Below are 15,548 nucleotides of genomic sequence, written 5' to 3' on the forward strand. Positions count from 1 at the left end.
GGGACGGGCGGACCTGGGGGTCCGTGTACAGGGACAGGAGGGGACGGGTGGACCTGGGGGTCCGTGCAGAGGACAGGAGGGGACGGGTGGACCTGGGGGTCCGTGTACAGGGACAGGAAGGGACAGGTGGACACTGCGCTCTGGCCTTGGGGGGCGGGGAGTGGGCGCCCTGGGAGGGAGACAGTGCAGGGAGGGGTCCCACGGGAGCGCAGCCCCCGGCCGAGCCAGGGCGAGCTGTCCTCACCGAGTCTGCGGTCATTTATTACGGCGGCGCCGGCCCGGACGCCTGGGCCATGGACACCGCGCTGCCCGGTGTGCCGGGGGTCTTCCTGCCTGCGGAGTGCGGGGCCCCCACTGAGCACCGCGTGTGGCGGGGGAGGAGGCGGTGGGACCTGACCCTGCCGGAGCAGCGCAGCCACGCGGGTGGTCAGCGCGCACGTGGGGAACCCGGGCCGGAGGTCAGAGCCGCGCCCGTGGGCCCTGGAGCCCCCGCCGGGGTGAGCGGGTGAGCGAGGCTGATGCGAGGGCGAATGTTCTGGAACGCGGAGGCCTCGGGCGTGGCGCGCGGTCTGCGGCTCCCCACGCGGGGCGCTGAGCCCACGCGCGGCCGCTCAGCTGCCCAGGATCCAGCTCCGCCAGTCGAAGGCCGCGTTGGAGCCGTGCGTGAGCGTCTTCACGGGTGGGCTCACCAGCTCCCACCGCCCCTCCTCTCTGTTTTCTTCACAGAAGCACATGCCCAGAGATGGGATCTAGGACAGGGAAACATGGCTGTCAGTCACTCTTCGCCAGCCAATCAGCCCGCAGGGCTACATGTCAGTCACTCTGCCAGCCAATCAGCCCTCAGGGCTACATGTCAGTCACTCCGCCAGCCAATCAGCCTGCAGGGCCATGCGTCAGTCACTACTCACCAGCCAATCAACGTGCAGGGCTACACATCAGTCACTTGTCGCCAGCCAACCAGCCTGCGGCTACTACCACGCCCTGCGGGGTGGACCAGGTGGCCCCAGCTGCTGTGGGCATCTGGGGAGTGCGCCAGCGGATGGGAGCCCTCTCTCTCCCTGTCTGTCCCTCTCTGTCACTCTGCCTTTCAAATAAGCACACATCGAGGAAAAAGATGCCCACACCCCTGTCAGAGCTCCCTGGTCTGTGTCCACCGCAGCTCCCAGTTCCCAGGAGGCAGCGCTGATGGCTCACGTGGCGGGTCCCTGCCACCCACGCGGGAGACCTGGACTGAGGTCCCAGATCCGAGCCCCGGCCATTGAGGACATCTGGGGCGTCAACCACGTCTGGCTGGCTGGTGATGAGTCTCTCTGCCTCTCAAAGATAATAATAAAAAAGATGGGGCCAGTGCTGTGGCTCAGCGGGTAAAGCCGCTGCCTGCAATGCTGGCATCCGATATGGGTGCAGGTTCAAGTCCCAGCTGCTCCACTTTCCATCCAGCTCTCTGCTATGGCCTGGGAGAGCAGCAGAAGATGGCCCAAGTCCTTGGGCCCCTGCACCCGCATGGGAGACCTGGAGGAAGCTCCTGGTTGCTGGCTTGGGATTGACACTGGGGTGTGTGTTGGCCCTGCGCCTCCCAGGGCACAACTTTGTGGCCCAAAGGGGCAGGAGCAGGCACCCACCTTTCTCACCAGCTGGGCAAACTCCCCACAGCTCCGCGGCGGCAGTCCGAGGAGTGGCCGGGTGCAGGAGTCCAGCGCGGAGCCATGGCTCACGATGAGGATGACGCCCACTGCAGGAAAGAGACACCTTGGGGTGAGGGCAGGCAGAGGGCCCAGTGCTGTCCGTGGCCCCTGTGGTGCCGAGCCTCGAGGGGACCCAGGGCAGGGGCTGGGGCAGGGGCAGGTGCGCTGGGCACTGGCTCAGTCCACCCCAGCATCCTTCACCTCCCACGGGGACCTGGGGGCAGCCCCTGCCTGCCAGCCCCAGAGATGGGTGGGAGTGACTGAGCCACTGCCCTCTGGCCAGCTTGCCAGGCACTGTCACAGGCTGTGATGTGATAGTGGCTGCCGCCCAGCCGGGATCCAGTCCCCTTTAGAACTGTCGGTGGGTTTATAGCTGTGAGCCTGCCGTGACTCCCACTGCGACAGAGACAGCTGGCGACCACTGGCCCAGTGAGTCTCCCAGGGGTGACAAAGTTATCCCTGCCAGCTTGGGGACAGAATGGGAAGCCAGCTCTGTGTGTGCTTCATCCAGGACAGTGGAAGCCAGGAGGTGGGAGGCCAGCCCAGCCCAAGCCCGCCCCCGCCCACACCTGGTAGATCTGACTCTGTGCCTGCCTGGTCCCCTTGCATCCTGGGAGCTGACCTGGGTGTTTGGACTGACAGCACTGTGTTGGCCCTGGGTTTTTTGGCCACTCAGACACAGAACGGGGTCCCCAGGGCTTAGGGGGCATGGCATGTGTGTCTGCACACCCGGTTAGGATAGCAGCAGTGACATCGCACTCGGCTGGCCGCAGAAGGGGGCCAGGGAGTCTGGAGTATGCAGGGGCTCAGAGAATGATCCATTGTGCACCCTGGAGGTGAGCCCATCCCCAAGGCAGCAAGGCACTTACTGTCCTGTGGGCAGGCGCTGACCATCTGTGCCACGCTCACGGCGCACCTGTCCACGTAGTCGTCATAGCTCTCAGCTGGTGTGAGGGAGGAGAGGGCAAATGCAGGCCTGGAATGAGGAGAGAGGTGGGGTGGCCATGCTGGATCCTGGGAACACAGGCTCAGGACCGCGGGGTGCAGTCGGCAGGGGGTGCTGGTTCTGTGCTGAGGGAGGGCAGCAGTGCCCAGCACACGTTCTTTGGAACACGGGGGCCTCTGTGTGGCAGAGGCAGGCGTGGGAGGGAAAGAAGAGGACCCTGCCCTCGGCCAGGCTCCCAGCAGCTCCTCAGACCTCTTTTCTCTCAGATTTTGAGAGCCCCGGCCCCCACCCAGCCCCACCCCTTGGCTCTGCACCCACGGACTGGAGCCCGTCCTCCCCTCTCCAGCACAGGCCATGAGCGTTTCCTTCCACAAGAACCAGCGCCCCGGGGCGGGGAGCTCAGGGCCACGCACCTGTAATTAGTGTCCACGCTGAGACCTGCCTCTTTCAGCTCCTCCAAGGTCATGAGGGCCGGGGGCGCTTTGCTGGCCTCCCACTTTGTCCACTCGAAGATCCCGGGCTCCACTCTTATCTTGAGCCTCCTCTCCAGCTGGAGTTCTGGTGCGACAGAACACAGGGGTTTGTCCTCGTCCTCGTCCACTTTTGCTTCCAGCAAATGAGTCCCCGCCTGGACTCAGACTCTCACACACACCTCCGGACCGCCTCTCAAACAGGTGGCTTTTTTCTTAGCAAATATTGCTCTGTGGAATTTCCCTCTTTCTGAGAGCAAAATCGCTGGGCAGTTGGCAGGTGCTGGAGGAGTGGGGACCCTCTGTCCACGGGGAAGAGGGCTGGCAGGGGCTGTGGACAGCAGGCTGGTGCCCAGCCCCCACTTCAAAAGCACAGCCCTGGTGAAGGCTGAGAACCACCGAGGACTTGGCCAGCTCAGCGCTGGATGGGTCCCAGTGCTCTGGGCACAGAGACGGGGGTCTGAGAAGCCGTAGGCGGCCCCTTGGTGCTGCCTTGGACGGGCATCTCCCGGTCCCTGGCAGCTGTCTCATACCTGCAGCCTCACTCGGACTCCCAGCGGTCCCTCCCCTCGTCCACTTTCTGCCGCTGACCTGACTTCCTGTGGCTCCAAGAGGCCGAGGCAAAGAGCCCTCCACATCTCCCCACCTGCTGCACCTGTCACGGGCTCTGCCCTCTCCTACCACTGTGAGGAACAAAGCCCGTGCTCCCGGCCATGCCCACCCCAGGGAGGAGCAGGTGGGACTCAGGCCGGCTAGCAGAGCCCAGGCCTCCCAACAGGCTGTTGTGTAGACGGACACTGCGGCCGGTGCAGGCGGCTGCCTGAGCTCAGCCTTTCAGAACCTTGGACAGCGCCCCGCAGCGCCCCCTGCCGGGAAGAGCCGGCATTGCAGCTCCCAGCCTCGTAGGCGTCTGCCTGCCTGGCTCCAGACACAGGAGCCTCCACAGGGGGCCAGAGGTGAAGGGTACGATGTCAGACCCAGGCGCTCGCCGGCCCCAGCTCCCACCCTGGCATTCCAGAAGCACCTATGGGCTCAGTGTGCCCGCCTGCAGCTGCCTTGGCGGGATCGTTCCTTGCCCACCCCTCACCCGTTAGCCAGCTCCGCCTCCACCCACTTCCCGCGAGGTGGAAGCAGCGTAGCAGCCCGGCCGCCGTCACCCACCTTCCAGGATGTGTTTTGCCGTCTGCACGCAGCGGAGCGCTGGCGAGGCGAACACAGCGGCGATTCTGATGCCGCTGGCCAGCAGTGCGTCCCCTGGGAGAGAGCAGGTGGGAGACGGCCCTTCGGAGTTCCAGCCTGCAGTGGGAGGCTCACCCCCTGCGACGGGCACGGTGCGAGACGGCCTGATGCCACCCTGTGGTCTGTGCACCCCACCTGCCCCCCTGGGGTGTGGGCGGAGCCTGTGACAACCGTACACCAAGCAGCAGAGGGAGCTGATCCTGGGGACTGCCCACGCCAGGAGCACCCTAGACACACAGATTCCCTCCAGGTGGCCCCAGAGAAAGCCGGAGAGCTCTGAAGGCGGCTGTCGGCTTCCCGGGGGAGGGCTCTGGGTGCCGAGCAGTGTGGGAGGCCCCAGGAGCTGAGAGCCAGCACCAGGCAGGCCCAGGGCCACAGCCACAGGACGGAATCCTGCCAAGAGCCTGCGTGGGTCTGGAAGGGGCCCTGGGCTCGGGATGAGAGCCTGGCTCAGCTGACTCCTGGTTCAGGGCGCTGGGACGTGGGACTCAGTGCCCTGAGCCTGTTTCTGGTCTGCGGAGCTGGGTCTGTAGGGCCGCGGCCACTTGTTCTGTAGCATCAGAAAGCCCAAGGCCGCCGAGGCCCCTGTGTCTCCGAGCCCCACCCTCTGGGAAGTGGGGAGCCCTGGGGTACAGAAGCTGCAGGCGAGGTGTGGGGGCCGTTACCGGTGGAACTGTGTCTCCCTCTAAAACCCGACGCACTGGGGTCCTAACCCCTGGCATCTCCGACTGACACTGTATTGGGAAATGGGGTTCTAGAGGGCGGCTGCACCTGGCCCAGCCGCGAGGTCACAGCCAAGGTATTCAACCAATCACGGATCCAAAGAATTGGGAAAAAATTGCGCCTGTGCTAAGCCCGCACCGTTTCCTCCTGTGGTTACTCCCTGGATAGTGTTGTGTGACAGTTTCGCATCCAGCGCTTGCGTTGTGTGCGGCATCACAAGTGGTCTAGAAGATTAGAAGGGTCGGGAGGCTGTGTGTGGGTTCTGTGGCCCCCGTGTCACTTCACTCAGGGACTCTGGCCTCTGTAGACTGCCCTGGGCACCAGGGACTCCGTAACCAAGTCACAGGGAGGGAGGTCTAAGCCGGTGTGAAGGGTGGACACAGCGACACCCACAGGACACAAGGAGAAGATGTCATTTGCAAGCCAGCGAGAGATGCCTGGGACACACAGCCCCGGCGCCCTGCGGCCTGGACTGTGGGGCTCCAGTCCTATGGGGCTAGGCTTATCCACTGTTTAGGCCGCCCAGCGTGGGCTCCATATTGCAGGAGCCTGAAAAAGTGAGGGCAGAGGCCAGGAAGGGCCCACACAGACGCCCACGCACGGGTGCTCACACATACACACACACATGAGCTGGGGGCATGCAGCCGGCTGGGAGTCAGGTGTGAGGCTTGGAGCTGCAAAGCTGAGTGACAGGGAGGCTCTGGGCCCTGGGCAGGCCCTCAGCTGCTCTGCTGTGCGCACGCGCGCGCGCACACACACACACACACACGGAGCACACAGGGCTGTGGGGAGTCAGCCCACACTGCTGTGCAAACACACACACACACACACACACCCCACAGCTCACACAGCCCAGGGCAGCTGACACCCTCTGTTTCCGACTGTGTCTGGGGCCCTCTGGGAGCTGAGATCAGCCGTGGTGTGAGGACGGCACTTTCACTCTGGCGATCAACCAACGCTCCACACTGGGGGCTGGCGAGCAGGGGCAACCCGGCCGGCCAGGCCCTGGGTGGACAGCAGGCCAGCCAGTCCCTGGGTGGGCAACAGGACAGCCAGGCCCTGGGTGGGCAGCAGGCCAGCCGGCCCCTGCGGCTCCCTGCAGTGAGCAGCTGCGTGGCCAGGGATGCCTTCTGGCCTCTGTAATTCGAGTTTCCGAATCCACACAACAAAGTCCAGACGCGCTCGGGGGTCTCCCTGAGCCAACAGCGGAGTGGAACGCAGCAGAACCCCCAGCAGAAAGCAGGGCCCAGCGTGACAGAATTGGAAACAACGCCAGCAAGGGACGGGGCTGTTCACCTGAGCCACCTCCTTGGCGCCCAGCGGGGTTGATTTTTCCTCCCTCGCTTGCCCGTCTTCCGTTCCTCCCGGCTCCCCTGGGTGGGACACGCACTTCCCCGCTCCGTGACCGTGCGTGAGGCCCTGGCCCTCCCCGCCTGGCTTCCTCCTCCTCTGAGGCTGGGAGTGAGGCTGACGCTGAGGCCCAGGGCAGGCGGCAGGGGCTCCCTCGGTGCCGCTGGGCCCAGATGCTAGGGTTGTTACCCCCCTACCTGCCATTCTGGCCTGGAAGATCCCACAGGAGGACAGCGGCGGGTCGTTCTCGAAGGCCCTGAGGCCACTGCTGCGCCTGGGCAGGCTGCTGGGAAAGTTCAGGTCGGGCCGGTGGTACCTCCCTAGGGCACAGAGGAGCATCAGCGGCCCCGGGTCCTCGCGCAGGGCGGACTTGGCCCCCACAGCGCCCCAGGCCGGCACCCCCGTGGCGAGCGAGGTCACCGCGTCGCTTCCCGGGGACTGGGTGCTCAGAGACGTGGGTTCTGTCCCAGGAAAGACTGAGGGCTCCAGCCACTCGGTGCTCTCCCAGCTTCCGCAGAGCGGCGTTCCCACTTTTCCTGATAAGGAACCGAGGGTCCTTATGGACATAGCTTACCTGGACAGTCATCTCAAGTCGACCTCAGTTAATCAGGTATAACCAGACCCCGCCCCCGGGGCTGCCCAGAGCCACAGGCTGCTCGGCCTGGGGGTGCCCAGAGGCTGCCTGGGGCACCTGTGCTGGGACCTTGGGCCGTCAGACCCCAGCCCTAGCTACTCCGCGTGCTGCCTAGAAGCAGACGACCTAATCTCTCTCGTTGGAAAAGTGAGGAAGTGGCGGGCCAGGGAGCTAGTGCCCAGAGCCCGGTGCTGAGCGGTCAGCGGGAGGTGGGCTGCCCTGCTCGCCAGATGGTGCTGCCAGCCCGCTCTGCTTGGCTCACAGCCACCAGGTGGCCCAGGCGTCAGCTTCTGCAGTACGGGGCAGCTGAGCCGGCTCCCTGTGTGTGTCACTGCCCCCTGCTGTCTGGTTCTGTTTCCCTTGGGCCTTGCTTCCTAGGGGCAGCCATGTTCTGGGCCCTGAGAGCCCTTGGCGACTGCTCAGAGCACCCCTGGTTCACCCACGGCCCCTCCTCTGGGCCAGCCCAGCCACTGTGAACGGACTCTGTCACCCTGGGTGATCCCTTAATTGATGCAGTCGGCCACGGCTTGGTGGCGTAATTCTGGGCTGGCCTTTGGGGTGAGCACTGCCAGGGGCGTGGGTCACCCGTACAGGGTCCACCCTGCGTCCACCGCACGGTTCTCAGTCCCTGGCAGTCGGGAGCGCAGAGCTGAGAACAAGGGCCCTGTGTGCCTGTCAAGCTGCGTAGCAGGTGTCGTGGGGATGTGGCAATGGTAGTCAGGATTAGCTGGGAGAGACCCAGAGAGGAGACAGGGGCCGGGGCCATGTGGCAGTTGGGGGGTTCAGGGGCGGCACTGCTGGTGCCTGCTGTGGTCGCTAAGGTGTCCTGGCTCCACGGGCACTCGCTGGCTCCCTGTGCCCACTGCACAGGTGTCCGAGGTGGGCCGCTCAGAGACGTCCTGCACGTGCAGGTGCACCCCACGTGGACACTGTGGTCATCGTCGTCACAGACGATGGGGTTGGGCACCACAGAGGGGATCTCTGGTGTTAAAAGGCCGGGACGCTGCTGTCTGGAGTTTCGCCTAGACGCCACCTACCGTCTGGGGTGCAACACTGCTGCAGCCACGACTTCCCGAAGACCTGGTCCACTCGCTCCCCGTGGCGCACCACCAGCACGCGTCTCCTCGCCAGGGCGGCCTGTGGGGAGGGAAGCGAGGCCCGAGCCGCTCAGCATCCAGGGGTGGCATGGTGACTGCCCCCACCCCAGCCTCAGCGCAGGCCCTCGATTCAGGGTTCCGGCCACAGTGTCCCCGTGACACCAAGAGGGGCTGTGTTAGGCACTGGGACATGGAGCTGCGGTACCTGCCATGGTCCCTAGACTGGTGCAGAATTCCCTGGGGCAAAACAAGGGAGGGTGGGAGCACAAGTAGTTGGGGTCCTCCACGGGAGGTCAGCTGGGGGCTGCTGGGAGCCAGGATGGACAGGGCGGGGAGGGCATCACAGGAGCCAGCACGCGTGGCCCCTGCACCTGCGCCTGCTCTGTCTTTGGCCACCAACGAGCTAATATTTGTGTGGTTTGCTACTGAGGAGCAAAGACGTGGCCTCCTCAGCATGAAGCCCTGGGGCACCAGCTCCGGCATCACCCTCTGATTCCTGCAGACTCTAGAGAGGAAAATGCAAACGGCTTAACAGGCAGAGACACGGGGCGGGGGTAGAGGAAGAGAGGTCTTCCATCCACTGGTTCAGCCCCCAAATGCCCACAACAGCCAGGGCTGGGCCAGGCGGAAGCCAGGAGCCAGGGGCTCCATCCGGGTCTCCCGCGTGGGTGCAGGGGCCCGAGGACCTGGGCCGTCACCTGCTGCCTCCCAGGTGCACACTAGCAGGAGAGTGGATCAGAGGCAGAGCAGCTGGGACGTGAGTCGGGCTCTTGTTTGGATCCCAGCCTTCTGGGCTGACCACTCCCATTAGGCTTTGTTCTGCCCGGTTAGGGAGCCCAAGGCCTTGTGCCATTGGCCACTTCCTCCAGTAGGTGTCTCTGTTCCTTGGGAAGTGGCAGGGGCTGGGGGCACAGGCCCCCCGCTTTGCAGGAGTTCCTGGGGCCACACCAGAGGCTGCTCCTGCCAGCCCCTGCCCGGCCCTGTGCAGTGAGCCGCACAAGGCAAGCCGGACCCCTGCAGCCTGGGGGCCTCGACAGTGCTCGGTGCTCCTGCAGCATCGGAGACCTGGATCACGTCCTGGCCCCAGCTCCAGCATGGCCCAGCCCTGCTTGTTGGTGGCGTTTGCAGAGTGAACTGACTCATGGGAGTGCCCTCTCTCTCTCTGCCCCCATCCCTCAGGGAGGGCATTGTGGGCACTGGGCTCAGCCACGGCTTGGGATGTCAGCATCCCACTTGGGATGTCAGTTCCGATTCCATCTGCTCTGCTTCGGACCCAGCTTCCTGCTAATGAGCCCGGGGGTGGGGGCAGCAGGTGATGGCTCAAGTGTTTGGGCCCCTGCCACCCACATGGAATGGAAGACCCGGGCCGGGTAGAGTTCCTGGCTCCTGGTTCAGTCTGGTCCAGCCCCAGCTGCTGCAGCCATTTGGGGGAGTGCATTGATAGCTGGACGATCTCTCTCTCTGCATTTCAAATAGATGAATATCTTAAAAGTAGATACAAATTGGAAAGTGGGCTGCTGTCTTACCTGCAAGGTCTGTAAGGTGCCAACGCTCTGAGCTGGCTGTGCAGCGGCAAACTCCCCGCCTTGCCGGCCGCTGGCTTCACCGTCCTTCCTGGAGTTCAGGTCCACGGCCAGGCTGAAGGTGTAGGTCCTGCAAACAGAGGCAGCGTCTTGTGGTTGCCATGGAGACACAGCGTCCAGTCCTGGATGCGCTTGAGAACTCCCTGACCTGGACACAGAGAGGGCGGTGTGGAACTGTGGGCGCACAGCCCATGAGGACAATGTTCCGGTTTGTAAAAGACTCATTTATGTATTTGAAAGTCAGAGAGAGAGAGAGAGAGAGAGAGAGACAGAGACAGAGAGGTCTTCCATCCGCTGGTTCACTCCCCAAATGGATGCAACAGCCAGAGCTGGGCTGATTTGAAGCCAGGAGCCAGGAGCTTCTTCCGGGTCTCCCAGGTGGGTACAGGGGCCCAAGCACTTGGGCCATCTTCCACTGCTTTCCCAGGTGCATTAGCAGGGAGCCAGATCGGAAGTGGAGCAGCCGGGACTCGAACCGGCGGCCACATGAGATACTGGCACTGCAGGCAGTGGCTTTACCCGCTACGCCACAGCGCCAGCCCAGGTGTTTTTCCTGCAATTTTGAACGAGGGTCCTTCTGAAAGTCTGTGGGAAATGGAGTTTCCTGCAAAGCTTTCACAGATCCCTTTTTACCGAAGGTGCAGTGGTGCCGCGTGGGTGCCGCGGGCCTGCGTGGAGGGCCAGGGAGGCAGGCGGCTGCTCGGCGGGAGGGGCCGTTCTCACGCATCCTCCGGGGAGCACTGCTGTGATCACGCTCTGTGACTTCCTCTGTGGCTCTGACCCCCTGGCTCCCACGTCACATGTCCTAGGGGCTGGACGAGGTGGGGAGGAGGGAGGGCTTCTCTCTGGAGCACGGCTCCCTCTGCCGTGGAACTCTAGATTCTGCTATGAGTGGATTTCGGTGGAGGAAGACCATCCCCGCCCCCGCTGTCCTCAGCTTTCTCGTCCCCTCTGGCCAGGCCCCTGCAGACTTTCGAGAGGTTGCTCGTGTCTGGTGGGCAAAGCTTCCCCACGTCTTCTCTCCTGCTTACACTGTCCGAGTGTCCCGTGACGTTGAGACGACCAATGCCATTGGGTTTCGCCTGGGGGTGACTCCGGGAGGAATCGGCATGTTTCCCGGTTCACCTTTCCCAGGCAGGAGCGTGGCACATGTTCCACCTGCTGCACCCGGCTGTAATACATCCTCTTCCTCAGAGCCCCGAGCCCCCCGGTGCCACACAGCCGTCAGCCACTCCCCAGGCTCCCGCCCTGAGCCCTCTCCCAAGCCAGGAGCTCCCCGGTGTCCGGGCCACAGCCTCGGCCGCCGCCCTCGCACCGCAGGGTCAAGGTCCTGGACCGTTCCTCGTTCCTCGCCGCATGGTGTTGTGGTGTTTTGATTGTTTGCTCAGTCCCTGGCTGCCTGGAGGCTGTGGCTGTCTTCCCGCCTCACTGTGTGGTCTTGTTTTCACCTGCAGGCTGTGGGCAGCGTCCTGGCCGAGGCGATTCCCAGGGGTCGTGCCTCCCCCACAGCCAGACGCAGGGAGGGGAGACGCGGTGCGAGCTCCCGGCATGTCCTGAGCAGGCGGAGGGCCCAGGGAACAGCCCCACCTCCTGGTTCCCTCCTCCTCCGGAGGCTCCTGGGGCCAGCGGGGAGCTTTGCCGTGCACAGCAGCCTGAGCAGCCTATGGGCAGAGAGAACGCCCAGCTTTCTGGTGAGATGCGACGGGGAACCTGGGAAATGTTGGCCACGGGAGGAGAAAGGAGAGAGCCCGGCTTCTGGAACTTTCTGTCTTCCTCTTTGATGACACCCCAGGCAGACGTGTGACTCGGTTCTCCAGGGCTCTGCAAAGGGGCACCAACGCAGGGTGGGGTGGCACCGGCCCTGCTCCCGCCCTGGTGTCCCGGGGCACAGGCTGGGGCTTCCACGGAGGCACGGGGCCTCATGGCCCTGGAGGCTGGGGTGTGAGGCCAGGGCTGGGCAGGGCTACAGGTGGGGGCGGCCCTCTGTGCGCCCCTCCTCTTCCTAGGACGACACTCACAGGTCCTGTGAGAGACCCCACTCCACACACGTGCGGCTGGTGGAGGCTGGGGCTTCAGGGGCTGTCGCTCGGCCTTGTCACCAACTTGCTGTGTGGTTGAAGCGTCCGTTGACAGGTATGCCTGCACTGACGGCCGCGTCCCCGACCTGGCTGGAAGGTGACCGGTCCTCTGGACTCTGACACTCGCACCCTTAGCACTTCCCAGCACCTGCTTCCTGCCCAGAGCCTGGGAAGCCGCCGCCATTCCTGAGTGGGCTCCCGCTACCCACAGCCCTGACGCGGTCCCCAATCTTCTACCCGGTGAAAGACAAGGGCCGGGGCGGGAGGGGCCGCCTGGGGACGGTGACTGATGGGTTAGTTGACAAGCCCTGTGGTGCTGCCACCTCTCGGCACTGTCCCATCATTGCCAGAAGGTCAAGTCCATGAGTGAACAGTTTTCGGGCCTCCTTCCTGGGGACAGAGGCAGGGCTGTGCCCGTGTGAGCTCCCAGGGCGCCAGGAAGTCTTGGCCCACAACAAAGGGCTTTTCTGGGTGTGTTCCCCGCCCCGCCCACTCTCCGATGTGGGGATGCCCCACCCTGCTGTCCTCCCGCGGTCACCCCCACCCTCCTGGCTGAGACCTGGGAGGAGGTGCCAACGCGCACAGAATGGCATTAGCATCTTGGGGTGGCTTCGCCTGTGTCATCGAGGCCAGGCTGAATGATGGTCCCCAGAACTCCCCTTCTGGAAGTTTCTGATGAGGGCAGGCTACCAGGGCCTCTTAGAGCCGGAGGGTGGAGGGAGCAGGGCCAGTGGCCTGAGGTCACACTGGGCTTCTCCCAGGTACCAGCGCAATGCAAGTGGGTGCTGCTGGGAGGGGCTCAGAGACCTGACTTCTGCCCGATCCGCTGGATTCCAGCGGAATCCCCTGGGCTCCCCGAGTGGGCCTCAGAGACTCTGTTGGGAGCCATTTTAATTTTATTTATACATTTATTTGAGAGGCAGAGAGACAAAGAGAAAGCGCTCTCCTCTGCTGGTCCACTCCCCAGACGCCTGCAGTGGATGGGGTGGGCTGGGAACTCAGTCCAGGGTCCCGTGTGGGGGCAGGAACCCCACGACTTGAGCTGTCAGTGCTGTCCCCCAGTGCCTGCTTGGTAGGAAGCCGAGTCAGGGCCTGGAGCTGAGCATCAGAATCGGCCCTCTGATGTGGACGGAGCGGCTCAGCCAGCGTCAAGGGCACAGCGGCGCCCAGGAGTCACTGTCGGAAGGCGGAGGCACTCCCTGAGCTCAGACTCCCAGAGCCCTGTCTGCATGTCCCGCCTCCGGGTGTTTGTGCTCATCGGCTCCGTGGGGACAACGCGCCCCAGCCTGCGGGGGACTCTCCCTTTCCACCTGAGCGCCCGGCCGCTGACCTCAACAACGGCCAAGACAATTCCTTGACGTGAACCCATACAGGTCACACGTACAGCGGCCGTAACAAAGCGCCTTTTTCAAAAGGTGCATGAACAATGGAACGAGATAAATTCATTTTGCTGCAGAGGACTCTGAAATCCACGCAATTTTCCCCTAATACGCGTTTTCCAAAGACTCATTGTGTGCTGTGTGTCGTGCAATAGAAAACATCTTACACACACGTGAAATATTTGCGAGGATTAATATTACAGCTGCGTGGAATTCTGGTTCTTTTTCTCTGGCCAAAGCCTCGCCAGCACTAACTTTGGTATCGGGAGTGGGGGGCTAGGAATGTACGCAGCATGGCAGAGCAGACCCCAGTGAGCGTGCGCAGTCTGGACGTTGGAGGTGCTGCCAGAGCCACTCAGAAAGGAGGGGCCCCGTGCTACAGAAAACTGGAGGAGGCCAGGTTAAGCCGCCATCCGCAACCCTGGTGTCCCACATGGGCGCCGGTTCAAGTCCTACTGCTCCACTTCCCATCCAGCTCCCTGTTAATGCACCCGGGAAAGCAGCGGAAGATGGTCCAAGTCCTTGGGCTCCTGCACCCAGTGGGAGACCTGGAAGAAGCTCCTGGCTCCTGGCTTCAGCCTGGCCCAGCCCTGACCATTGTGGCCATTTGGGGAGTGAGCCGGTGGATGGAAGATTCTCTCTCTCTCTCTCTCTGTCTCTCAAATAAATAAATCTAAACATTGGAGGAAGGGTTCCTTATTATGTAGTGACAGAGAGTGTGCATAGGAAGTGGAACTTGTTTTTTTTATTTGACAGACAGACAGTGAGAGAGAGACAGAGAGAGAGGTCTTCCTTCTATTGGTTCACCCCCCAAATGGCCGCCATGACCGGCGCTGCGCCGATCCGAAGCCAGGAGCCAGGTGCCTCTTCCTGGTCTCCCATGTGGGTGCAGGGCCCAAGCACTTGGGCCGTCCTCCACTACCCTCCTGGGCCACAGCAGAGAGCTGGACTGGAAGAGGAGCAGCCGGGACTAGAACCGGCGCCCATATGGGATTCCGGAGCCACAGGCGGAGGATTAGCCAAGTGAGCCACGGTGCCAGTCCTAGGAAGTGGAACTTGTAAGCAGTGAGGTTGGTGACGCAGCCACCATAGCATTCAAGTCTCACCTGGTTTCTCCCTCCTTGTGGGACTGGCAGAGGAGACAAACAACACTGATGATGCTAAAGGCGCCGGGCTGAGAGACCCCAGCCGGGCAGGACGCCCCAGGGCTCGGCAGCTCCCAGGAATGACTTCCACCACCACCAGGCGAGACCCTGGCCCCGGCCCACAGCTCGGTTACAGGCTTGTGAGGTCCTGAGCCGGGGACCCGGTTCAACCCGTCCTGGCTGCGGACCCGCGAGCACTCAGAAAAGGGTCCCGGCTGATCTAGCTGCTGCACGTGCGGTCAGTTGTCCCACGGCAACAGATAACCCACAGTGCACCGGGCTTCGCTGCTCACACGTCGAGCAGAGGGATGGACGAGCCCGGTGGCTGTGCAGTGACGTGGGGGTGGGGGGTGGCTGCCTTAGGGCAGTAAAGATGGCGTCGTTCGCGTTTTCTTTCTTTCTTTTTTTTTTTTTTGACAGGCAGAGTGGACAGTGAGAGAGAGACAGAGAGAAAGGTCTTCCTTTTGCCATTGGTTCACCCTCCAATGGCTGCTGCGGCCAGCGCACCGCGCTGATCCGAAGGCAGGAGCCAGGTACTTCTCCTGGTCTCCCATGGGGTGCAGGGCCCAAGCACTTGGGCCATCCTCCACTGCCTTCCCGGGCCATAGCAGAGAGCTGGCCTGGAAGAGGGGCAACCAAGACAGAACTGGAGCCCCAACCGGGACTAGAACCCGGGGTGCCGGCGCTGCAAGGTGGAGGATTAGCCTAGTGAGCTGCGGCGCCGGCCATCGTTCGCGTTTTCTAAACATTATGGGCAGAAACCTCAGACCCATCGAGGACCCCCGGGCCCCTGCACGATGATTTCCTAGGACTCAGAATGCTGCTGTGTAAGTGACGGGGTGTCCGGGAGCGTGTGGCCGCTGTGGCCCCACCAGACCGGGACTCAGGGAGGGCGGGGCCGGGGGCGGGGCGACGCTCACCTGTGCTTCACCCAGGTGTCGGCCTCGCTGGCTCTCTCCGTGTAGTTCTGTGGCAGGAAACCGCGGCAGCCGGTCCGCTGCGACGTCCCCACGGCCCAGCCCTCGCTGGCCTCCTCCTGCTGCGTGGGGTCCACGAAGACGTAGTCGCCGGGGCTGAGCGCCAGCTCGTCCACGTTCTGCGGTTCGTACTGGAACAGTGCCTTCAGGGTCTGGAAAGAGGAGACCGCGCTCACGTCTCGAGCCGGGGCCTCTGTGGGGCCCTCGGCGGCAGGAAGCCAGCTCGGGGCTGGCATCGGGGC

The 15,548-nt window shown here is 63.4% G+C and overlaps 1 protein-coding gene across 2 annotated transcripts in view; it reads right to left on the minus strand.

The window, feature by feature from the left end:
- Window positions 1-611: 611 nt before the first annotated feature.
- Window positions 612-15,548, minus strand: part of UBASH3A (ubiquitin associated and SH3 domain containing A) — a 30,570-nt gene continuing 15,633 nt past the window's right edge. Inside the window, exons 6-14 of one of the 2 annotated variants that reach the window (XM_062175148.1) lie at window positions 15,250-15,458; window positions 9,671-9,797; window positions 8,085-8,184; window positions 6,611-6,733; window positions 4,263-4,355; window positions 3,045-3,189; window positions 2,555-2,661; window positions 1,623-1,732; window positions 612-749 (exon numbers count right to left, since the gene is read on the minus strand). In XM_062175148.1, coding sequence (XP_062031132.1) covers window positions 612-749; window positions 1,623-1,732; window positions 2,555-2,661; window positions 3,045-3,189; window positions 4,263-4,355; window positions 6,611-6,733; window positions 8,085-8,184; window positions 9,671-9,797; window positions 15,250-15,458 — 1,152 coding nt within the window. The remainder of the gene's footprint in view (window positions 750-1,622; window positions 1,733-2,554; window positions 2,662-3,044; window positions 3,190-4,262; window positions 4,356-6,610; window positions 6,734-8,084; window positions 8,185-9,670; window positions 9,798-15,249; window positions 15,459-15,548) is intronic. The other variant, XM_062175149.1, reaches the window with a different exon arrangement.

The sequence above is a fragment of the Lepus europaeus genome, chromosome 2, assembly GCF_033115175.1.
Source record: "Lepus europaeus isolate LE1 chromosome 2, mLepTim1.pri, whole genome shotgun sequence".
NCBI lineage: Eukaryota > Metazoa > Chordata > Mammalia > Lagomorpha > Leporidae > Lepus > Lepus europaeus.